The 26,254-nt window shown below is 27.3% G+C and overlaps 1 protein-coding gene across 9 annotated transcripts in view; it reads left to right on the forward strand.

The window, feature by feature from the left end:
- LOC100212565 (polycystin-2) overlaps positions 1-26,254 on the forward strand; it is a 54,911-nt gene that overhangs the window by 16,366 nt on the left and 12,291 nt on the right. For all 9 annotated transcript variants that reach the window (XM_065813950.1, XM_065813948.1, XM_065813952.1 and 6 more), the window contains 7 exons: positions 1,331-1,441; positions 5,764-5,817; positions 6,042-6,112; positions 12,803-12,960; positions 16,218-16,316; positions 17,242-17,377; positions 19,591-19,679. In XM_065813950.1, the coding sequence (XP_065670022.1) occupies positions 1,331-1,441; positions 5,764-5,817; positions 6,042-6,112; positions 12,803-12,960; positions 16,218-16,316; positions 17,242-17,377; positions 19,591-19,679 (718 nt within the window). The remainder of the gene's footprint in view (positions 1-1,330; positions 1,442-5,763; positions 5,818-6,041; positions 6,113-12,802; positions 12,961-16,217; positions 16,317-17,241; positions 17,378-19,590; positions 19,680-26,254) is intronic.

A 26,254-nucleotide genomic window follows, 5' to 3' on the forward strand; every position in this document is an offset into this window, starting at 1 on the left:
ATAATAGTATATAATTTTAATTTTGATTTGAGCAATTTGTTTTAGGATAGTTTTGGTTGGTAGATTTTTATTTAATATAAATTTGTGTGAAAATGTTTAAAATTAAAGAGTTTTATTTATTGAAAAAAAAAATCATTTTAATTTAATGTTGTTTATATTGATAAAAACTCACTTGTCAAGTTAAGATCTTCTTAATTCAAGTTTGATTCTGACAATTCAGACAAAAAATCAACAATTTCTGGTGGTGCAAGTGTAACAATTAGTTTTGAAAAAAAGGAACTAATACTATTTACATTTCCTGTTTTGTATAACTGAAAAAATTTAAACAAACTGTGTCCACAGAAAAAATATGAAGAGCTACCAGGTGATTTTAAAATTAAGGTTGCACTTGCAGCAGATCATTCTTTAAAAATTGAAAACAAAATCTCTATCAGAAGTATTAGCTTCATTTATTTAGAGCATAAGACTTTTTAAAGTTTAATTAACAATTAAACCAACATTAGTGGAGAAAAATTCTTTCAGCCAGAACAAATTGTTTTAGCTATGGGATTTGTCATAAAGATAAGAAATTGATTTGGCGAAATGTATCCTTGATACTTTAATTTTAATGTGTCGGTAAAACCAAAAACCAAATAGAAAAATATTGTCAAGATAAAAAGCTATAAATATTTTCATTTTATTTTGCTAAAAACATTTACTTTTTTAATTTAAAATGAATAAATTGCCTTGGTTGCTGTAATAATGAAAAGAAGTATTTGATAATATTATCTGAGTATACAAATACAAGACAGGAGATTTGAATAAACTTTTATAATTCTATTAAGTTCTCCCAATTAGGGAATGAGTTCAGATATTAGTATCAATGGTGAACCTTATCTTAGGAATGGTTGTTAATAAAATATTTTGCATTTTAAAATGAATTATTCAAAATAATTTATTAAAAAATGAGCTGCCTAATAAAACTACTTTTTAAAACAAAAGTCTTATTTACACTTGATTGAGTGTAGTAGACATGATACTTCTACATATTTTATTTGATGGAGGGTAATATTTTTTCATAATTTTTATTATATTATATATTTTATTATTTTTATTATTATTATATATTTATTGTCTACTTAACAATTTCTACTCCCAACTTTTGTTGCCATGATTTTTTGATTTTTTGCTCATAGAAGATTATTTTTTAAAGAAAAATCAGATATTTTAAATAATTTTTTTTTTAAGATTCATTCAATCTTGTAAATTGTTAAATTGATCTTTATAGAAAATATTAGTTTAGATATGGCTTCCTGTTCACTTAATTATTCTTTTTTAACTTTAATTGTAGGATTATGGCAAACGCGATACACAGAGGATTATACAGATCGAGAAATGATTGTGAAAACCACATTAAGAGAGTTGGCGATTTATTTTGTTTTTGTTCTCATTTTGTGCATAAGTAAGTAAAGTATTAATTTTTTAATTAAAAATATTTTAGTATGTTTACTAGTTTTTGTTTTGAGTTTTGCCAATAAAAACTATGATTTATAAATATATTGATTAAAAAACAGCTTTTCTATGTTAATTCACCTCCCCAAGGCCCAAAAGGCCACTACAGATGAGGAGGCTACTTAATTGTGTTTATAACCCTCTCTCAATTCTATAACTCCGAAACATGAAACTAGACGAACAAAGCCGCAGTGCGGAGAAACAAGTTGAGCGTGGTACTATCTAGGATGTGGTGGGATCGAACTCAGAACCTCTTGCTTATGAAGCGAGCGCTCTACCACTACACCATTACCGCATAATTTCTTTAAACATTTTGATTTAAAATTTTCTTTTCTTTATTAAAATACTATGGGTCAGTCAAAATCAAATATTTAAAAAAATTAAAAAGTTGACACTAATCAATTGATTTTTTTTTAGATCTTTGTCTTGCTTGAAGACAATAGTATATAGAATATAATTGTAAAAGCTTAAAAAAATTGTAAACAAAGGTCACCAAGCTCAAATAAAATTTTATTGGTTCCAAATTTTTAAAAATATTAAAATATTAAATGCCAAAATGGTTACTTACATCATAAAATTCCTGAATCAACAAAAATTTTAACAACTGATACTTAAAAACAATTGCATATTTTCATTTTAAAGTTTTTTATCTTTAATGTTACTATTATTATTATTTTTTGTGGAATGCAATAAGTTAAATAAAGGTGATCTGGGAATTGACCAGTACAAACCACACACTGGCATTTGTATAGGTTTTCATGATGTCATTTTTTATTTAAATATGACATTATAAATGAGTTAAAGCAGTTTTTAACAACCAGATTACATTTAGAATGTTAATAAATATTGCAGATCAGGAATGAGTTTTTTTAATTTGATAACACCTCTAGGAAAAAGGTTTATGAGCTCCTCTCATCCTTATCAACAGTTGATTTGGGGGATGGGGGGGGGGTTATATCAGAGTTTTTTATTCAAGCTAAGTTCTCTTTTCATGACTAAGGACCCTAACCTATTTGGCTGTCTTAATAAAATCAATTTAAATAAAGAATGAAACTCTTAAACCTTTTTCATTTTAAAGTGATCTTTAAAATGAAAAACAGTATCTTTTTTAGTTAAAACACAGAGAAATAATTATTGTGAATCTCATTTTTCAAGTATTTAGAAATTAAATCACAGAAATCAAGCCAAACAAAAGCAGCTTGCATAATATATGTTAAATTATCCAGTTTAACCAAGCTAGTTCTGCATTTTTGGTTTACAGTTATAGTCAAAGTATCAGACGGGAACCCCAAAACTAAAATTAAGACTGTCTTTCTGAATGTTATTAATGTTGTTTCATTGTCTAAGAGTTTTTTTGCCAATATCAGGATATTGCTGCCTGTGATTTTCAACGCCCTGCAGCAACCATTCTCTTTGTTCTGGATCACTGGTTATGATGGTGGCAAATTCTGAAATCAGTTTAACTCCTCTCTCTGTGGTATCATTTACAACTTTTACCGTACGAACAAATTTTTCAGCTTCTTTGTATCCTGGTTGCTCTGTCCACTGTTCCATTGGTTTAGCAAGCCAATCTGTATTGATGCCAAGAATGCTGAACAATGAGTGAGATTCAGGTCCCAGAAGATTTGACAAACCTGTTTGACGAGTGATTTGACGAAAAACTGGCTTACCAAGACGAAAATTTTTGGGTACTAGAATTTCCAAGAGTTTGGCTGCTATATCTTTTTTTACAGTGGAACTAACATTTTTGCTGAAGAAAGCAAATGGAACTACCTCTTCTGTCAAATACCATCGGTGATTGGTTATTTTAGAAACAATGACATCAGCAACTTCCTTGTCTATTTCTTTGTAGTCCATCATGTCGTGGATGAATTGCAGGTCATTCATCAGCACCGATGCTAGCTTTTGTCCAAGCTGGTGTGTGGAAAAGAGAAAGATATCTGTTCATTCTAAAATGTTTGGTCGTCATCCTTTGATCATAAGGCAATTGTTTAGAAAACATGAACATTTTGTTCGCATAAATGTTACATGCCATCCACCGAGCTTGGTGGATAGCTCCTGGTTTAAGAAAGTGTACACCCCGCGGTGGAGTTTGCCCAAAGATGATCAGTGTGTTCTCAGCACATTCACGATAGTCATCTCTTGGAAATGTTGTAGCATCTTCGTTAGCAAGTAGATGTGTCAAATGCTGTATGGTCTGTTCTTTGAGGTTTTGCAACCAGGTGCCTTCAACAGCTAAAGTTTCGATTGGCAACTGTTTATCCAATGCTGGCCAAGCAGTTTTAAGTTCAGCAAAGAATTTATTCTCCAGACCAAAAATGTTTCCAAATAATTCCTTCCAAACTGCTCCGACAAAGATTTTAAAAATGTGATGTCAACAGGCAAGATAGAGAAGTTTTCGACCTAAGTTTTCTTCAATCAATTTAGCAGCACCATTGTGGATGCCACTATTACTGGCAGTGGTATCAAATACCAATGCCACAGCATTGTCGCTTAAATTCCAAGTTTCTAGGAGATCCAATGTTGCATTTGCTTGAGTCTCTCCTTTCGAATCAATGAGAACGGGAACACCAAGCAATTTTCCCTCACTGTATTCTGGAGCACCCGACACAAGCACAGCTACTTGTTCATGTTGCACGACTAGTATGTCTTTTAGCAATTTTCCGTCCCAGTGAAGGGCACCAAACTGGGGTGGGTCAAGCCTCACATTATCTATAACACTCTCAGCAATCCTCTGTCGATTTAACATTCTACTTCGACAAGATGTCGATCTGGAGATATCAAAATTGTCCAAGTTTCCACCAGCAGCTTTAATTACAGCAGACACAATCATAGTTGTTTTATTATCAGACAATTTCAGCTTGTCTGCTGCAGAAGTGATTTCCTTGCATTGCATAATTCTTTTGGGGAGGTGAAGAGTAACAAATTCTGATTGTCTATTCATTGGAGGTTCATAATTCAAGTCCCACCCTAAACTGATATCTACTTCAGCAACAGTAATATTTTCATTAATATTCTGTTCTTCGTCATTCCATGTCCTCATCATCCTGATCATCCTGTCTACCTTCTTTTTCTACTCTTTCTTTTTCTTCATCTCTTAGTATGATTTTCCGATTATATCTGACTTCTTTCATTTTTGCTTTAATCTCAAAGATTTTGTCATGCCCTTCCATGGTCGCCTTTCTGTCTTTTTTTTGATCTAAATAGAATGCAACATCATCATCTTTCTTTTGGACAGTCAGTGGCCTGGATTTCATGATTTTCTGTATGGCATCAGGTGATCCAATATCAAAAAGACTATCCAACTTGGCCAAGAAGTTAACACGTTTTCCGCCAGCATCACTTTCGTGGTTCTTGTTCTTCAACAAGCGGTTCCACTCATTCCAGAGACACATAAGATCTAACACCGAATTTTGTCTTGTCTTTGTCTTGATGCGTGCCATGTTCCAGAAAGTTACAACAACGTCGATTACTATAAAGCCAATTTCTTGATTTGTTACATGATTTTGGACATTTTCTTCATCGCATTGTAAAAAAAGAAAAAATTTTAAAACCTGTCTGCAATTGGGTAGTTTGGAACCAGTTATTGATGGTGATGGGTGTCCAATTAACCAAAACTTAGTAGAGGCACGAGTAACAGGCCTTGTTGTTGATGATGATGATGACGGTGAAGGCTAGTCGGTTGTGTCTGACAAACAACTGGAACTGGTTGGCAAAGACTTAAGTTCAGTTTCTACAACTTTACCACTTCTTGTCAACATTTCAGTTTTAATTTATTTAACTAAAACAGGAAACAGCAAAATAATTTTAACAGTCAATATTACATATTAAATTGTGTCAATATCATAATATTAATTTGCTTGTTTATGAAATTTGTAATCAATGCAAAAATGTGCTACTGTTTTAACCCATTCGTGCCTAGCGTCCCCAAAAATGGGGCACTCTATAAATCGTAAAATATAACAAAAAACTCAGGCACTAATGGGTTAAACAGGAAATTGGGGCTTATCTTTAGGGGCTTTGAGGGGGCTCTAGAATAGTCATTAAAATTTAGTAAAACTTTTTTTTACACTGTACACAAACACTAGAATGGGAAAAAATTCAATTTGGGTGGTTTTGAAAATTTTTTGCATAGTGAACACCCCTAATATATATATATATATATAATATATATATATATATATATATATATATATATATATATATATATATATATATATATATATATATATATATATATATATATATATATATATAAAATATTCTTTTTAGTAACATTTGGTATGACAAGCTCTACAATGTTTTATTTCACTAAAGTAATGAAAGGTATAAATTGTTAAATTACTGTAAAGTTTAAATATAAAATTGTAACTTATTATTATTAAGATATAAAACTATTAATTTTATCATGATTGATAATTTTTACAATACTATTTCAATATATATATTTTTTCTATTATTTTTTACTCAAGTTTTTAGTTTGTTTTACTTTTTACTTTTTATTTTTACTTAAAATTTTTATGTTTATAGTTTAATATTCATTTGTTTAGATCTTTTTACTGGTGATCCAAATAATCCTCCAACGTTTGATTCTGTCGGAAATATGGACGATTTTTTTAATGTGAGTATTAATTGTATGTTTTGCTTATTTTTAGCTTCATAGCCTCTGAATGAAACTCATTTAGAGGCGATAATTTTTATGTGCTATGTTTTTTTTAAAGTTAATATGACAAAAAAGTAAACACTAAGCTACTAAATAGTAGGCTAGTAGCTACTACATAGCAGTAGCTACTAACATACCAGAAGCTACTAACATATATTTATACACTACTAATATACAGTAGTGTAAAAACATTTTCCCTCAGCAAAATTTTATTTGGCTATGTAAGTTATATACTATTATTGACATAATAATGCCAATTTTTATTACCATAAATGCATCTAGACATAACTCATAGTCACTTCATTTTATTAAATAAAATTTTTAAAATTTTTATTAGATAAATTTTTATGCTTTCCATAAATATTTAGTTATGCTTCTGGTAAACATGGTTTTTATATACAACTCTATTGATAAAAGCACTATTAGAAATTTTTTATTTTTTTTATTTTTTACTTATATTCCAAATTTTAATAAAATTTGGAATATAAGTAAAATGTGTGAAATTTTATGGAGAATCTAAATCTTATTTAATTTTTTAAATCAGACAAATATTTGCTTGGTGATTAGCCTCTTTTATGAAAATATAAATGGTTTTTGTTTTCTTTTAAATGGAATAGCAACGTTACTGGACAATATTATCTTTAAAATAAACAGACTTTTAAAAAGCAAAACAAAGTTACATTTATTTTATAAAAAATTTATTCAACTCATTATGTATAAAATTATTTAATAAATTTTGTAATAAATGCATAAAATAACTTTTATTTTTTCAAAAAAGTTTACTAAAACATTTTTTTTTTATCTTTTATTGCTGCAATAAGTAAATAACTGTTAACTGTATATTGTTAAGTATAAATTTAAACTGTTAACTGTATATTGTTAAGTATAAATTTAAGAACTTTTACTTGATTGCTTTTATTCTTACAATATTAAAAAAAAAAATTTATTGCTTAATAATAAAAATTTTTATAACTTGGAGGAATAAAGGCGCTCAAAACCAGAATAAATACTAGTACACAAATTAATGTTGCATTTGGTACAGTTTCTAGTTTCAGAATTACCAAGCAACAGAGACGTTATAAGATATGGAATTTTATTAAGAGGCTGCAATGACATAAAAAAATGAAATTATCCAGCCTTTTACTGAAACTTTATTCCACAGCGTCACTGTTTTATCACAAATTGTTTATCAGTAATTATTTTAGGTGATGTAAACCGCAAATTCACACTTGACCACTGGTGTAATAAAGCTGGTAGTATATCTTTGGTCTCCTCTTTTACAGGATTTCTTTTTTTATGTCATTGAAGTCCTTTAGTAATAAAAATCTATACCTTATAACGTCTCTGATGGTTGGTAATTCTGAAACTAGAAACTGTTTTCCTCTACCAAATACAACACTAATTTGTACACTAGCACTCATTCTGGTTTTGGGTGCCATTATTCTGCCGCATTATAAAATGATTTATAAAAGTTTTTTATTATTTAGGAATGAAAAAAAATATATTAGAATGAAAGCAATCGAGTAAAAGTTCCTAAATTTAGACAACAATATACAGTTAACATTTGTTTACTTATTGACCATCATTAAGATAAATAAAATATATGTTTCAGTGTACCTTTTTGAGAAATTATATCTTATTTTACGCATTTATTACAAAATTTACTTAAAAATTTTATACATATTGAGTTAAATAAAAATTTTATAAACTAGAATATTAATTTAGAGTGTAATAATTTTATTTTTTATCAGTTAAATAATCTTATATTTTATCAATAAAATTTAGAGTGTAATAATTTTATATTTATCAAACAGTCAATCTAATCAAAAACATTTGCATTTAAATTAGCGCTAATTAAAAATTTTTTTTGATTTTTGCAACAACCATACTTTTTAAAAAACATTGCAGTTTATTATGCAATTTTTTTTTTTTCATAAAAATATTATGTTTGTGTTTTTAATTTTAGTTACAATGATAATTATACCTTTGAGAGAAAATTTTACACTTTTGTGAAAGCCTTAAATTGCTCCTATAAACCGTTTTAAGGGAGTGTGGGCAAGAGCGAGAGCTAAAGAGCCTCCTGCCAAGGTTTGTATATATATATTAGTCTTCTCGGTTTAGTCAGCGCTTTTTTCAAGCTGTTTAGAAATGTTACAAAATGCTGGATCTTTATGAATCAATGCATGGGTTTTGCTTATGTTTATTTTTTTATGAATAGGCAACTCATTCTATTATCTCCTAATCAGGGTACAGCTCTAAAACTCAGTTTTATGGTTCTGAAGCCCGTTGGTAGTCAGGTTTCTCCAACTCTTTGGTAACTTTTAGAGAGGCTGATTCCATCAACAGCTGTAAAATATCAGCATACTAACAGTCCCATGTTGCGCATGGATGGTGTCCCTGTTCGTACTTTTGGTGTGCATTGTCAAGGCCACATTTGGAGCCCTTTGTTACAGCTTAGGGTTTATTAATAGTAATAAGACAATTGCTTGGACTATTAAATAGTGTACTGAGTACTATCTATGCTTTGAGTCAAGTTCTTTAACAAATTTAAAAATGACCAAAATACCAAAAACTATAAAACACAAAAAACCATCGTCATCACCAAGTTCTCTAAACATATCATTCACTAATATTCGTGGTCTTCGAAGTAACTTTTTACCTGACCTACTTGCTCTTTGTGAGACTAATTTAAGTTCAGCTGTCTCATCTTTTGATCTTAGTGATGATTATCTTTCTTTAATTCATAAAGACTCCAATAATTGCATGCTTGTAAGATTTACATTTGTAAGATTTTGCCGATTTGTCTGGAAACTAGGTTTGAATCCACAGCCTGTTCTGTTATGTGTTTTTGTTTAGCACCAATTCACTCTATTGCCTTTCTCTTTGTTCTATATTGCTCAAGTTCATCTCAAGGCTGCACTCTTTTCGATGTTATTTCTAATCAAATTGAATAACTTACTTTCTGATCATTAATGTTCGATCTTCTCATTCTACAGCTGATTTGCTAACAGTAATAATCGATAGGTTTTATTGTGCATTAGATAGAGATGAATAAGTTTTGGCTATCACTCTTAACATTTTTTAAGCTTTTTATAAAGTTTGGTATGCTGGTCTTCTCCATAACCTTTTTTCTTATGGTGTATCAGGTAACATATTTAAGATTATTGAATCCTTGGACAGCACTCTTCTTCATATCCTATAATTTCAAGGGTTCCTCAAGGTTCTATCCTTGGCCCTATACTCTTTTTAATTTACATTAACGATCTTCCAGATATTCTCACATTAAAGGTGGCATTGTTTGCTGATGATAATACCATTAATTCTTGTCTTGATAAAAGTCAACACTCTCTGTTTGTTTTGAAGGGGTATTTCAGCTTGAAATGAATGTCACTTATGCTACAGCAGTGGCTGGTGAACTTTTATTCAGAAACCCAGTTTTTTTCAGCCAATCGTTATTACAATAATTTAGATCTTCCTATATTTATAAACGGTAATGTACTTGATGAGTTATCTACTGCAATCTTTTAAGTTGACTGTCAATCGTTATTTTGCTCTATAAACTTCACCATTTCTCTTCCAGTAACTTTCAACTCTATTAGTGGTTGCTTGCAGCTTTGTTGAAAAATGTTTAAAAAAAAAGTACAAACTTATTTAGACAATATCTCATAACAAACAATAATAAAAATAAAAAACCAATTCAAAAAAAATACAAAAAATTATTAGCTAAAAAATGGTACATGTTAAATTTTATTTTATATTAGCCCCACTTTTGATATTTTAAATTTTGTTTGTTTTGTTTTAATGATTGATTTATCCAAAAAATGAAAAAACGTTATTACAAACTTTAAACAACATCTTATAGAGTTTATTTTTTTATAATTAAAAGAAAAAACTTTTTTTATATATATAACTCTATTATTAATTTTTTTGTTTAAATATACGCTTGAGGCAATATATCTCTTGGAATGTCTTCATTTATATTTATAATTTTTTTGTGTGAAAAATAAAAGTTTATAAAAATAATATTTTATAATAGTTACATCAGCTTTATATAAATATCAGATTGTGCAATATCAAAAAAGTAAAAACAGAAATTTCCTTATAATTAACAAAGAATTTAGATTAAAAAAGTTGTTTAAATTTTAAAAAATTTAGTTTTTTTTTCTTGGTTTTTCTTCCTACTTTTTAATTTTTACAAAAAATATTCATTAAGTGTACATTTAACTTTTTAGTCTTAAGACTATTTCTTGTAGTAGTTTATAAAAGTTAATGTCCTTAAATAACAAAAAAAATATATATAATTTTATAACGTCAAAATCATGGCAAGCTAATTGGCTAAGCCATTTTTTATTTAATACATTTTAAAAAGATGTCATTAAAATAGTATCACCTATTCAAAGATCATCTTGGTTTTGTTTCTGTAAGTTTATACTACAAACATTGTTGTGTTCTAATACTGACAAGGATAGAAGTGAGCTATTAATAAGATAAAAGATATTAGAAGTACTGGAAACAAACATTTACAAAAAGATGATTCTTTTCCTAGGCCAAAAAAAACTCCTGTTCTGAACTTTAATGCTAAAAAATTGGTAAACCTGATATCATAGGAGTCACCGGTTTATAAACCAGTCCTAACTAACTAACATCTTCTGAAATCATTGTGTTTTTATCAAATCCTATGAAGGTGTTGATTTAGCTATATCAGGGACAATCTGTTGAACATTGCATAAAGCAAGTTACATACAGCTTCAAATAGAGTGTACACTAGACCATTTCAAAATTGTATATAAAAAAAATAATTTTTGAACTTTATTTGGGCTTTATTTAATGTGGTTTGTGGTCAGGAAAATTAGTTCAAAATTGCAAACTTAAATAATTTGTTTTAGGGACAGCTCAATTAACTTTACTTTATAACAGGTCCCTATTATTTTGAAAAAAGAAGTTTTTTCAAAAGTGTGTCATGTTGGGTCTTAAAAGTAGCGAAATCATTTAAAAATTTCAAAAAAAATGATTATTTCATACTACAATTTTAGATTTAATTAGACAAAAACTATGGTTTTTAACTAGAAATAAAAAAAGTATATTTTTACAAGTTTTTAATAAAAATAAAGAGTTTTTAATTTATTTTTTATAAAACAATTATTATTTTTGAAATTTATATATTGTTTTGCTTCTTTTGAGTACCAGGTTGACCTACTTTTAAGGAACTTTTTTTTTTTAATTTTAGGACCCCATTGAAAAGTAAACTTAATTGAGCTGTTACTAAATATTGGAATAATGCTTTGAAACTTTAATGATTTACTTTTTTTCATCAATTAACAACATTTAAACATCTAGCCACTTAATTATTAAAAAAGATTTTTTTTGAACTGGTCTAGTATACACTCATGAAAAGAGAGAAGAATTTGTCCAAACTCAAGAGGCGAGTAGAAAGTTATAAAAATTGATGTACCCTAATGCACACTTCGTAGAAGCAATTATCATTATCAAATTCATTAACAATAAAGCTCCAAGCCAACCTCTAAATCAAGTTACTAGTTAACAAAAAGCTGCACGCAACCAATCAAGTTAGAAGTTAACAATAAAGCTGTAAGCAACCAATCAAGTTGCGAATTAACAGAAAACAACTAAAAAAAAAAAGCCTAAAAATAATAGTAAAAAAGACCTTGAAAATTTGACACAAATCTTTTTTTTATTAATCTTATAATATTTGAAACAACTCGGTTTTTAAAAAAAAATATCTTTCTAACATCAATACCAATAAAATTATTACTCAATGTTAGCCGCTTTTTTTGTTGAGAAATCAGGTCAAAATTTTTGTGAAATATAAAGTCAAAGAACTTAAGCAAAAAATTTTTTAGTTCAGATTTCGAAGCCATACTTGGATTCTCAATAAAATTCCGCAACTTCTAGTAACTCCCCAATTTTTTTCTTTAAAAAATCCAAAATCGACTCACCCTGCTATTGCACTTTACATCCATTTTCATTGAATCAGGTTATTTTATTATTTTCATTTTAAATGATTAACCTTACCTCGCCCTATCGTATAAACCCAATATATTATTAAGGACACTTTAAAAAGACTTTAGTAGTCTAATCACTAAGTGCATCAAGGGTTTGTTAAAATCCTAAATTTTTTAATTTTAATAATTAATGTCTAAAATAAACAATATGTGAATCAGTCAACCACTTTTTAATTTATTCTGTAAGAATCTAGTTTATTGAGTCATGGGCCATGAGAAAAAACCTTTTGATTTTTGATTTGTTTATATATATATATATATACATATATATATATATATATATATATATATATATATATATATATATATATATATATATATATATATATATATATATATATATATATATATATATATATATATATATATATATATATATATATAAACACACACACAAATAATCAAGCACTGATTATATGTACCACATAGTGTGATTATAATACTCATTATATTCAATTTTCAAATATGTCTATGTCATAATAATACATTTTTTACTGACATTATTTGCTTGCTCGTAGTAAAGCAAGAAAAATTATTTAATAAATCAGAAAAAAATTTTTATTATAATTAATCATTTTAAATATAGATTTTATTGCTACTTTCTTAACAAACATTTTTTTTTTAGTATGCAATCAAAACTACTTTATTGGGTGGACTTTATTTTGAAAACTTTTATAATGGAGATCCAGTACCTGATAATATGAAAGGATATATTTATTTTGAAAATAAGATATTAGGACGTCCAAGATTGAGACAAGTTCGAGTTAAAAACGCTTCATGCATGTAAGTGATTAAATATTTGAATATTAAATATATGTTTTAGTTATATCTCTTTTTAATATTATAGAAAATTAAAAAATATGTATTTTGTATACCTTAAAAAAACAAGTATAACTGATAAATCATAATCAAGCCGGTAGACAAAATTATTTTAGAGAATCTTTTTAGTAAACTTTATGTAACAAATTTATGAAAAGATGATTTTTTTTTAGTTTTAAAATTGCTTTTTAACAAGTTTTTTCATTATCAGTTTTTATATTGATCTTAAAATGAATGTCGATTGATTGAGAAGTTGAATGATTAGAAGTTGATTACTAGTTGTAATCAACTTGTGTAATAATTGAAAATGATTAACTAGTTTATGAGCATTAGGTAAAGATTTTGTTAAAGCCAAAATGGTAAAAAAAAATTGTTGATAGCTTTTTTTTTTGACTCGATATTTGCAGATGTATGCACAGTAATTGAGTGTCCAGAGCATTGGTCATTTTCTAAACTCTCTCTTCCATCATTGAATAAAGCTGCCCATTTAGCAACTGTTCTATATTTTGGTGCTTGGTCCCCATAAACTTTTTTGAGTTTGTTGGATATGTCAGTTGATGGAATTCCAAGCAGAAGACAAGTTTTAATATATGCTCTATATTCAAATTTATTCATTTTATAAAGTTTTTTTTAAATGTAGATTTACTAAAATTGAAATAATTTTTTTCTTATATAAGCAATATATAATAAAAATGTAGCCAAAATGTAGAGAAATGAATGCTCTTCAAAATGATATATAATAATGATATAAAATTTGTTTATATACATGAGTTTTTTAATAAGTTGCACAAACTTTCCTGACGCTCTAAGCATAATGTGGCATTTTAAAATTATGGAAATTATGTAAAAGTTAAAAAGTTGTATTAGCTTCATAAAAAACATGTAAAGGAAAAAAATATCTTCAAAAACTTGCGCTTTTTATATTTTTAGTTTAAAATTAAATATTTTTATTAAAAAAATATAAAATATAAGTTTCTATACAGAACAATTATGTTTTCAAAATTTTTATATAATTTTGCTTCTTTCAAGTACCAGGTTGAAATACTATTGAAGAACTATTTTTACATATATATTAGGGACCCTTTAAATGTTCAAGATTCTGTTATAAAATAAAATAGTTGAAATAAAAATGGCGAAACAAACGTTTTATATTCTAAATAAAATAAACATTTAAAAAGTAAAAACAAAAAATAAACATTTTATTTAAATTCTAAATAAAATAATTATGATAAAAAACACACTTTTTACTTAAATTCTAATTGAATTAATATTGAAAATTTCATTGAATGCTAAATAAAATAATGAAAAGATAAAAGAAAAAAAGAATGTTTTTAATTAAATTCTAAATAAAATAATACAAAATCCCCCACGAATGTTTCAAAATGAAAATAATTAAAATAAAAGGCCAAAAAGAACATTCTATTTAAATTCTAAATCAAAATCTTTTTTCTTTCTTCTTTTTTTTGAACTTAAATTGTAAACAAAATAGTTAAAATGAAAACAAAATTGTTTTATTAATTCTAGATAAAATAACTAAAATATAATCAGCAAAAACTAATGTTTTATTTAAATTCCTAAGAAAATGGAAAATTGTTGCGTTCCTTTTTTATTTTGTTTTTTATTTCATTTGTTATTTTCAAGCAAATGTCTGCATTTAAATGGAGAGTTGTTTAACTTGGTGTTTGTTTTTCTGTCAATTTAATGCTAAATATTTGCACATTCCTCAACATGACGAAACTCTGTTTTTAATTTTTGTGCCAATGCTTAAATCTGATGGCTGATCATAAATCATCCAGATTTTTGAGTGTGGTTCTTTGCATCTTTATGAAGAGCTCCTCCCACAAATTTTTAATGGTATTCAAATTAGGACTTTGTGGAGGCCATTCAGTAGCATTTATACCAGATTGTTTCATGTATTCTGCGCACAACAAATTCTTACATACAACCCCATACTATAAGGAACCTCTTCTATGCTTGACCGTGACAACTATACCTTTTTTCTTACCTTTGTTTTACACAATATCTTAGTTCCACAGAAAAAAATTAAGGTACTTTTGTCACTTTATAACACCTAATTTCATTGCTCCACAGTCCAATTTATAGCTGATATTTTAAATTTTTTTTTAAATTTTGAACAAGCATTATGAAATTAGAGACTTCCTAAAACTATGAAATTTAAGAAACACAACTTTCCTGGATTTTTGCATTTTTTCTTTTATGCAACTTTAATGGCCGATATGAACTTTTAAAAATCATATGCCTAAAATTTTGACCACAAATTAGAAATTAAATTAAGTCAGTAGTTCTTATGAGACAACAGTACTTTTGATCTTAAAAAAATAAAAAAGATGACACATGCTTTTTATAAAAAGTATTTATATTCAAGAAATTTGCATTTTGGATACCCAAAATAATAATAATCTTAATTTAAGAATTTTTCCTCACTAATTTATATAAATTATTACCGGGAAAACCGTTTTATAATATCTTAAATATCATTTTAATCAAATATTTTTATCAAAGTTTCTATCTGCTATGAATGATTTAACAAATACTAGTCAAACTGGAGTTAATGTTACATTGACAAGTTTTAGAAAAGTCATAGAAGTTTTAGGAGTTTCTATTTTGAATAGTTTTTAAAAGTAAACAAGACAAAAATATTTCTTGACTTGAAACATGCTATTAAAAAATTATTTTTATCATTTTTTTTCTTATTATTTTCATTTTTATTATTTTATAATTTTTATTAAATTTGTCATGACCTTATTTTCAAAAATAATTGTTGCAAATAGGAATAATTAAACTTTACAACGCAAGCTATAAATTATTTATGTGATGCAAATGAATGTTTAAATCTTTGCTTTAGTTTACATTTATATACTAGTTTGCTTAACTTGCAAAGTTAAAGAACATTATTTGAATCTTAAGAAAGCTTCAAAGATATAAATACAGTTAATCTAAGCAGTAAACTAAAATTCATTTGATGACGAGATACTAGATATGCATTGATAAATAGATAAGTTGTGATATACATTGTCACAAAATGTAGTAATGTACTAATGCTACAAAATGTTTAGTTTACATTTACATTAATCTTATAGTTATTTAACTGCAGTTTGAGATTACTTTTAAAAGTTTGCAACAAATTGATTTTTTGTTGTTGTTTTATTTCAATTTTCAATATTTATCATTTTTTTTAAAAAGAAAAGTTTTTATTTTAGTGTTGCTGATTATTTCAAAGAAGACATTAAAGAATGTTATGCTCCTTTTTCTTCGTCTGTTGAATCAACAGCAAGTTTTGGACTAGAAAATGGATCAGCGTAAGTCAACAATTATTTGTTGAGTACTTTGAACGAAATTCTTCTTTGTAACAATTTATTATAACTTAACATTTAGGTTTAGTATAATATGAGCTATGGCCCATTAAATGACCCAGAAAATTGTGTGTATATATACATACATACATATATATATATATATATATATATATATATATATATATATATATATGTATATATATATATATATATATATGTATATGTATATATATATATATATATATACATATATATATATATGTGTATATATATATATGTATATATAAATATATATATATATATATATATATATATATATATATATATATATATATATATATATATATATATATATATATATATATATATATATATGTATGTATGTATATATACACACAATTTTCTGGGTCATTTAATGGGCCATAGCTCATATTATACTAAACCTAAATGTTAAGTTATAACAAATTGTTACAAATAATATATATATATAAGCTTTACATATTTTATTTCAGACCATTCGCAGCTTATTTAGACCCTCACCCTGTTAGTTAATTTTGAAGAACATAAAAGTTTGAATGTAAAATCTTTTTTCCAATTAGAAAGAAAGTTGTTTTTTTAATGTATTAAAAGTTATGTGCTTCCAAAGACCCCCTTAGTTTTCTCAAGCTTATGAGTCAATCTCTGACCCATGCCTATGGGTTTTCTAACAGCTGCAAAATAAAATCGTAAAAATCAGAATTAAATTCAGTTAAATCTAAACTCAGCTTTCATGTTTTCAATTAATAAAAAATGTCATTAACTTATTTAAAAATATGTTTAATATTTAATATTAATATACTAATGTTATTACTATATTCTAACAGTATAACATTATTATTTGATTATGTTTATAGATAATTAATTAATCTAGATTTTATTCTTTATTTAGCTGGACATATGCCTCAGAACAAGAGCTAAATGGAAGAACACTTAGTGGACAAATGTCATCATATTCAGGTGGTGGTTTTACAGTGTTGCTAGGGGCAACTTCTGACGAATCAACTCAAATTTTAAATAACCTTAAGGTGCTTTATGAGTAGCTTTTTATTTTAAGAGATTTTTATTTAATATATAAAAAATTTAATGAAAAAAGGACACCTTGACCGTATACACACATACATCCAAACATACATACATACATTCATTCATACATACATACATACATACATACATACATACATACATACATACATACATACATACATACTATACATACATAATATTAGGGATCGATTTAAATTTTGTTAACGAACGTTGTTAACAAAATTTAAATCGATCCCTAGGTGTTAAGTTTTATTAATGAACTAAATTCTAAGAATTTCATCCATTTAGAAGTGTTAAAAACAATTCATCTTCATTACTAGGTTTTCCATCTTTGAGTTTAGCATCTAATATAGACCACAGAGCAATCTTATTTAGACCACCGTTAGCAAATGCACCCCAATCCATGATTTTTTTGTCATACTTTACTGTGGCATGTGTACACTCCGGATTATATAGTTCATCTTTTTTTTTCATATTCTATCTTGATTACCATATTGTAGCACAAAAGGTGACTCATCATTATCAATTAAAACATGTAATATGGGCATATTACATGCTTTAATTGATCTGAAGTCTAGTTTAAGTGGTCTTTGCACCATTTTACTCTCCTTTTATTGTATTGAAGCATAAATATTCAAGGTTTAAATTTGTCTTAATCTGATACACTGATATTCTATGACATTCTTGATATTCTATGATATTCTTTGAATTCTTTGATACTGATATTCTTCATCAAAGACTTTCCTTTCCTTATATCCACTTTCCTCACAATCAAATAATCTTTTCCTTCTGTAATTTTTTCTTTCTTCCAGATCCTGACTTTCTGCTAATTAAATTTTGAGACAAAAATCTGGACCTAATTCTTTGAACTGTACATTTACCACATTCAACTTGCATTGTGCATTTCAACTAATCTGCATTGTGCATTTGAGTTCTACCTTTATCAAAGTTTGAAACATGTTTTTTCCTAAAATGAAACATGTTTTTTCCTAAATTGGTAAATATTAGTATTAACTAGAGAGGAAAATAACAACCAGTCAACGGTCAAAGACCGCCTAAAATGATTAAAATTTTGGGCGGTCTTTGACCTCCCAAAATGGATTTGTGCCGGTCGTGGTTGACTGGTTGAAAGTCAGAGTTTTGAAAAATGGTTTGACAAATAATCAGTATGTAATTTTGAAAATGCATATACTAGAATTTAATAAAATCATTAAAGTTTTAAAAATGCATTTAAAATAGTTTTATTGCTCACGATATACTTTATATGTTTTAAACAATATACTTTAATTCGCTTTGGCAATATATATTAAATATGACATAACTAATAAATTTTTTTGCTTCGTTTATTTAGATTACTTTCATTTTACTGGTTGTGAAAATCCTTTTTTTTATAAATTATTGAGGTTCTTTCTTTATTGCTGTTTTAATAGAAATATTTAGTATATTATTTTAATAATTGTAAAATGTGTAATAATTGTTGTACTTAGAATATTTTTCTTTTAACTGTACTTTGTTTTTCACTGTTATTCTTTTCTTTAAATCTTCTTTTTTACTTTCTTGTAATTATTTGCCCAATTTATAATAAACAAATGAATGATTTATAGATAAATTTAAAATTACTATGGGTGTGTTTGCGCTTTTTTTTTTATCTATAATAGGACTCTTAAAAAACATTTATTATATATATATATATATATATATATATATATATATATATATATATATATATATATATATATATATATATATATATATATATATATGTATATATATATGTATATATATATATATAGATAGATATATATATATATATATATATATCTATATATATAAATATATATATATATATATATATATATATATATATTTATATATATATATATATATATATATATATATATATATATATATATAAATAGCTATGCATGAGAATTAAAAATATTATTGTTAACTAAATAATATTACACGATTTTAAAATTAATTTCTTGAGCAGAAATATAAAATGTGCAATAATTTTTCTTTTACATTGGTAACTTCAAAGATTAAAGCTCTTATTTTCTCTTCCAACTGTACTTTTTTTTATTTATTATTCCATCTTTTCATTTATATTTATTGTAGTGTTTCCTGCCATTTGCAAAATTATTGCAATGGATAAGTTTATATATATATGTATGTGTTTATTTATTACTTAAAGGAACATCTCTGGCTTGATCGTTCAACTAGAGCTGTATTTATTGATTTCTCTGTGTACAATGCTAATATTAACCTGTTTTGCATTATTACGTAAGTAGTATTTAAATTATCTTATTAGTTATTATGTTTATGAATAAAAATATGGCATGACGATTGAATTGGTGAGAAGAGCAGTACTAGTCCATTTTTTGTTATTTGCACTTTTTTTCGTAATTTGATTTAACTTATGTCGATCTCTCTATGTACTACAAATAATACTAGTCCGTCTTTCTTTCATTATTTTTTGCCATAAAGTAGATTTATAAGCTATAACTGCTTAAAGGGATCCCAAAACTCTAAGAGATGTTGTGTTCATATTAATGAGAAGGATAAAAAAAAATGTTTGGGCTAAATTTTTCTAGTTAAAACAAAAGAATAAATGAATACCAAAAAAAACTAATTTTTTAATTTTAGTTGAAGCTTCTCTTCTTCGTTTAATTGTAGGCCTAAAAGTCAGCGTAATATACGCCACAATCTACAGACTTGATAATTTATTCAAACACATTTTATTTTTAAGAGTTTTAGTAAATGATGTCATTGATTTTTTTTTATTTGTGCAAGAGATCGGTTATGTAAACAAACAAAAGTCAATGACGTCATGTACTAAAACTCTTAGGAATAAAACCCGCTTGAATAAATTATCAAGTCTGTAGATTGCGGCGTATATTACGCTGACTTTTAGGCCTACAATAAAACAGAAAAGACAAGCTTTGACTAAAATTAAAAAGTTAGTTTTTCTCAGTATTCATTTATTCTTTCGTTTTAATCAAAAAAGTTTAGCCCAAACATTTTTTTCATCATTCTCTTTTTATGAACACAACATGTCTCTGAGGTTTGGGATCTCTTTAAAACTTAAACATTGATTATCTCAAAATGAAAGTATTGGACTAGTACTGTTCTTCTTTTCATCAATTCAATTGTAGACCTTATTCAAGACTGGAAGTTCTTAATTGATTCAAAAGCAAAATTGCTCTTAGTTTTTTAACTTTTACAAGAAATAAAACTTACCAATCAGATATACTGTTATGCCAAAAAGTTCTGACCACTCATAATTATTATTGATAATTACTTAAAAATTCAATATATGCATGTGAGCAACAAGCTAAACATTTAGACAATGCTAAACTAACTAAACAAACAAAAATGCAAGTTTAGCAGTTGGAAACACACAAAGCCAATATTTACTGGCTACAAAACTCACACTTCAATCCCTATATATTGCAACTTTTGTTAAGCAATCTCCAGAAATTATGGTTTAGGGTGCAATCATCGCTAATGGTTGTGCTGGTTTACACTTTTTTCTACAAGATAAGATAATTCTGCAATTTATTTAAAAATTTAGATGAACATTGTGTTTTTAAATGAAAATTTTATTATTTTTATGTGCAACAAGGTAACTCGCTACCAGGCAAAAGATTGATCATTTCTGCTGAGTTTTTATCCATGGATTTGTAGAAAGTCTACATTCATAGTAGTATCTTGATGCAAATGGTGATGTTATGATTGGCATTATATAATGCCAATCTTAACCATGATAACACTGGATATGTATTACTTAGTTTATGCCAAAAAGATGAGGTCTTTTTCAAAATATAATATAGTTCAAATGCTGTTGAGAGCGCATTTTTTGACTGATGTAGACTCCACTACCAATTCCAGTAAACTATTCCATCCAAAGACAACCCTGTTTGTAAAGAAGTATTTTCTACTTTTTCAATTACTTTCTATAGTTTTATTTTATTTTATTAACTTGTATTTTTTTAAGTAGTTGCAAATAAGTCAAATGCATGGTGATGTGACATCACAATTAAAGTCAAATGCATGGTGATGTGACATCAGAATTAAAGCCAAATGCATGGTGATGTGACATCACAATAAAAGTCAAATGCATGGTGATGTGACATTTTTTTTTTTTTTTTTTTTTTTTTTTTTTTTTTTAACCTCCTCAAGGCCATGAAGGCCACTACAGATGAGGAGGCTACTCAATAGTGGTTATAACCCTCTCTCAACTCTATAACTCCGAAACACGAACCTCGACGAACAAGGCCGCTGCACAGAAAAACAAGTTGAGCGCGGCACTACCAGGGACGCGGGGGGATCGAACTCGGAACCTCTCGCTTCTGAAGTGAGCGCTTTACCACTACATCACTACCGCATTACTGTTGAAACATGGTTTTAATTTTGTAAATTTAAATTATTTTAATTTTGTAAAACATGGTTTTAATTTTGTAAACATCACAATTAAAGTGAAATGCATGGTGATGTGACATCAGAATTAAAGCCAAATGCATTGTGATGTGACATCAGATTAAAGTTAAATGCATGGTGATGTGACATCAGAATTAAAGTCAAATGCATGGTGATGCGACATCAGAATTATAGTCAAATGCATGGTGATGTGACATCATCTAGATTTTATCATCATTCAGAGAAGAATGCATTGAGTTGACTTTTTGCTGCATTATTATTATCTTTAAAAAAATGTCACAGGAGCATAAAAAATCTACATAATAATTTAAAAAGTATACAAATCCAATCAAATTTAAAATAAGCTTAACCATTATAAAAAGTCATAGGCATCTAAATTAATGGAAAGAATGTTAAACCAATTAATGTAATTAATGTAATAAAAAAATCTATAAATCTCAATAAATTTGTTAAATAAACTGTAGCACTGTAAGTTTTAAAAAAATACTTTTTTTACTAAATTTTTGTTAAATAGAAAGCCAATTTTTTAATTGTATTATTAAATTCGATGTTTCGTTTACATTATTTTAAAACCTTTCAATATTTACATTCGTAAGTAGGAATAGTCTATTTTTTTTGTTTGGAATGTTTTTTTTTTTGTTTGAAATGATTTTTACTGTTTGGATATTGATTAGCTAGTAAAAATTTATTTTATTTATTTTTTAGATAAAACTGTTTCTTTTAAATTTATAATCAATCAAAATTTGTATCAAAATGATGTAAAACTAATGTTAAAATGTACAAACTAAATGTTTCTTTAATGTAGATTTTATTTATTTTTTAGATATAACTGTTTCTTTTAAATTTATAATCAATCAAAATTTGTATCAAAATGATGTAAAACTAATGTTAAAATGTACACACTAAATGTTTCTTTAATGTAGATTTTTGTTCTTAAAGTTATTTAATTTAATTTCATTGATGAAGGAGAAGAAATTTTCAGTAATTTTCAGTCTTGATAGCATGATTTAACTAAATTGCTCAGAAACTTTGTTTATAATTGTCTAAATTTATAGAAAAAATAGTAAACTTAATGCAATTGTCAAATTGTTTGTGTCTTCTAGGTATTTTTTAAACTTTTCCAGGTTGAGACCAGTGGTATACATTGTTTTTGTATTATTCATTTGTAAATAAGTTTTTTTTTTGTTTGTTAAATTTTTGATAAAAACGCTTTGATAAACAATATACTTGTCCTAGTTAACTCAGTCAATTTATAAAAAACATTAAGTTAAAAGTAGCAAAGTTGTATCAGCATCTACTGAGCTGAACACCAAATATATTAGTGTACCATACTATATATACATATATATTTGTTTTTTATTCTTAATTCTGTTAAAACTAAACATACAATTTAAATAATTGGTTAAAACTTTAAAAAGTCAAAATTACTATAACCGTATAAAAGTTACTATAACCTTACAAAAATTACTATGACCATACAAAAGTTACTATAACTGTACAAAAATTAATATAACCATACTATACTGTACAAAGATTAATATAACCCTACAAAAATTACTATAACCATTCAAAGATTAATATAACCTTACAAAAATTACAATAACCATTCAAAAATTACCATAACCTTACAAAAATTACTATAACCATTCAAAAATTACCATAACCTTGCAAAAGTTACTATAACCATTCAAAAATTACCATAACCTTACAAAAATTACCATAACCTTACAAAAATTACTATAACCATATAAAAATTACTATAACCATATAAAAATTACTATAACCATATAAAAATTACTATAACCTTACAAAAATTACCCTAGCTGTACAAAAGTTACTATAACCGTATAAAAAGTTAAAATAATATAACCTAAATACAATTAATAACTATATTTAGATTATTCTGTTATTTTTTAGATCAAATAGATAAAAGATTAATTCATCTTTCATCCATGGGTCTGATTTTATAAACACTCCTTGGGAATGTTAATAATGCAATTACAATGAACTTTTCTTCTAATTAAGTAAATTTAAAGAGTTTTTCTTTTAATTTATTTCTTGAATCTAATAACCACACTCTTCTTGTCATCCTAAAAAAACAGGCTAATCAATTAGTAAATATCCAAATTTTCTAATGCCATTCTTAAACTCTTCTACTGCTTGCAGTTCTGACAGTATTTCTGTCAGAACTACAAAGTCAGTTTTTAAGTCATTCCTGTCTGTCTCACAAAAGTATTCTCAGAACTTTTTTTAATACTCTTTAAACTATTTAATAAGTACAGTACAGCTACAGTAATTTAATAAGTATTTTTATAAATTATTAAGTAATTTTATAATTACAGTAGTTTAATAAGTACAGTACAACTACTATAAAGCTGACTGGGATTCTTTCCGTGATTTTCTTTGTGATGGCCCTTGGGTAGAAATCTTTTGTCTTCCTGTCGACAAATGCGCATCTTACATAACTTCGTGGATTCAGGCTGGCATGGAATCTTTTGTTCTCTCTTGACGGTTCCTGGTCAAGCCTCACTCTTCTCCATGGTTTTCCTCACATTGTGCTGCTGCGATTGCCAATCGAAACCGTTACTTCCATATTTATCAGCAAAACAATTCTCCAGAAAACAGACATCTGTTTATTACTGCTAGAAACCATTGTAAAAAGGTTTTGTCTAAAGCCAAAGCCCGCTAATCTCAGGTCATGAAATCTCGCATCTCATCTCAAAAATTAGGCTCTCGTGACTTTTGGAGAATCTTTAATAGTATCAATAATAAGGGCAAATTTTTAATTCCACCTCTCTTGTATGGTTCAGAGTTTGTCACCTCACCTAAAGACAAAGCTGAACTGTTTGCTAAAAACTTTTCATCAATATCATCTCTTGATTCCACTAGTTGCGTTCTACCTGATATTGCCAACAAACAGGTTGATCCATTGCATAAAAGTTGTAGCATAAAAGTTGTCCTCGATGGACAGCACTCTTTTTCTTATTCTGTAACTTTAGGGGTTCCTCAAGGTTCTATCCTTGGCCCTATACTCTTTTTAATTTACATCAACAATCTTCCAGATATTCTCACATCTAAGGTAGCATTGTTTGCTGATGATACTACCATTTATTCTCGTCATGATAAGAAACCAACGCTCTCTGATTACTTGGAGGGGGCATTTGAGCTTGAAAAGGATCTCACTTCTGTTACAGCATGGGGCTCACAGTGGCTGGTGAACTTCAATACAGATAAAACTCAATTTTTTTCAGCCAATCGTTATCACAATAATTTAGATCTTCCTATATTTATGAACAGTGATGTACTCGATGAGTCATCTACTCTTCATCTTCTAGGATTAACTCTTACTTCCAATCTTTCTTGGAAACCATATATCAAATTAGTTGCAAAATTAGCATCTGCTAAGGTTGCATCTCTTTATCGAGCTCGTCACTTTCTTACTTCGGATTCTATTCTCTATCTATAAATCTCAAATCCGGCCTTGTATGGAACACTGTTGCCATATCTGGGGCGGATCTTCTAACGATGCCCTTTCTCTTTTAGACAAGGTGCAAAAAAGCATTGTAAACATAGTTGGACCTGCTCTTGCAGCCAACCTTCAACCATTATCACATTGTCGTAATGTTGCTTCTCTTTCTCTTTTCTACAAATACTATAATGGGCACTGCTCTAAAAAGGTAGAGTCTCTTGTGCCATCTACTAAAATTCATTCTCGTGTTACTCGTTATTCAATTAAGTCTCATCCTTTTTCTGTGGCTGTTCCTAAGCGTTCCAAAAACGCTTATTCGTCTAGTTTTTTTCCTCAAACATAGGCTCTTTGGAATTCGCTTCCCTCATCTTGTTTTCCTGATTCATATAATTTGCAATCCTTTAAGTTGTCTGTCAATCGTTATCTTGCTCTACAATCTTCATCTTTTCTCTTTCAGTAACTTCCAACTTTAATAGCGGCTGCTTGCAGCCTTGTTGGAAGCAAAGATGTTAAAAAAAAAAAAAAAGTCTGAGTCTTTTTTATTTACCTGCTGGAAAAAGGCATTTGCAGTTGCAATTTTTAAAATTTCTAGTGATTGCATAAACTATGGTTTCTAGTGATTGCTTAAACCCAAACTTACTATGTCTCAATCAGTCTTCTTACTAATGTTTCCAAGTTCTTTAATTAACAAACTTCAAATATCTCATATCTAACAAATTTACTATGAAAATTAGTATGGATTTCATTGGATAAGTGCAGTGAGGCCAGGGCTGTTGAAATTCTTTTCTTACTGCAGTTTTGAAGTTGTCCTTGATAAACAACACTCTCTCTTCATTTTCAGTAACTTCTGAGGCACCATAAGGGCTTTATCCTTGGTCCTGATTCCATTCTCTATCTATATAAATCTATTGTTAGTTCTTCCATAGAATATTGTTGCCTTTTTTATTAT

This window comes from Hydra vulgaris, chromosome 12 (genome assembly GCF_038396675.1).
Source record: "Hydra vulgaris chromosome 12, alternate assembly HydraT2T_AEP".
Classification (NCBI taxonomy): Eukaryota; Metazoa; Cnidaria; class Hydrozoa; order Anthoathecata; family Hydridae; genus Hydra; species Hydra vulgaris.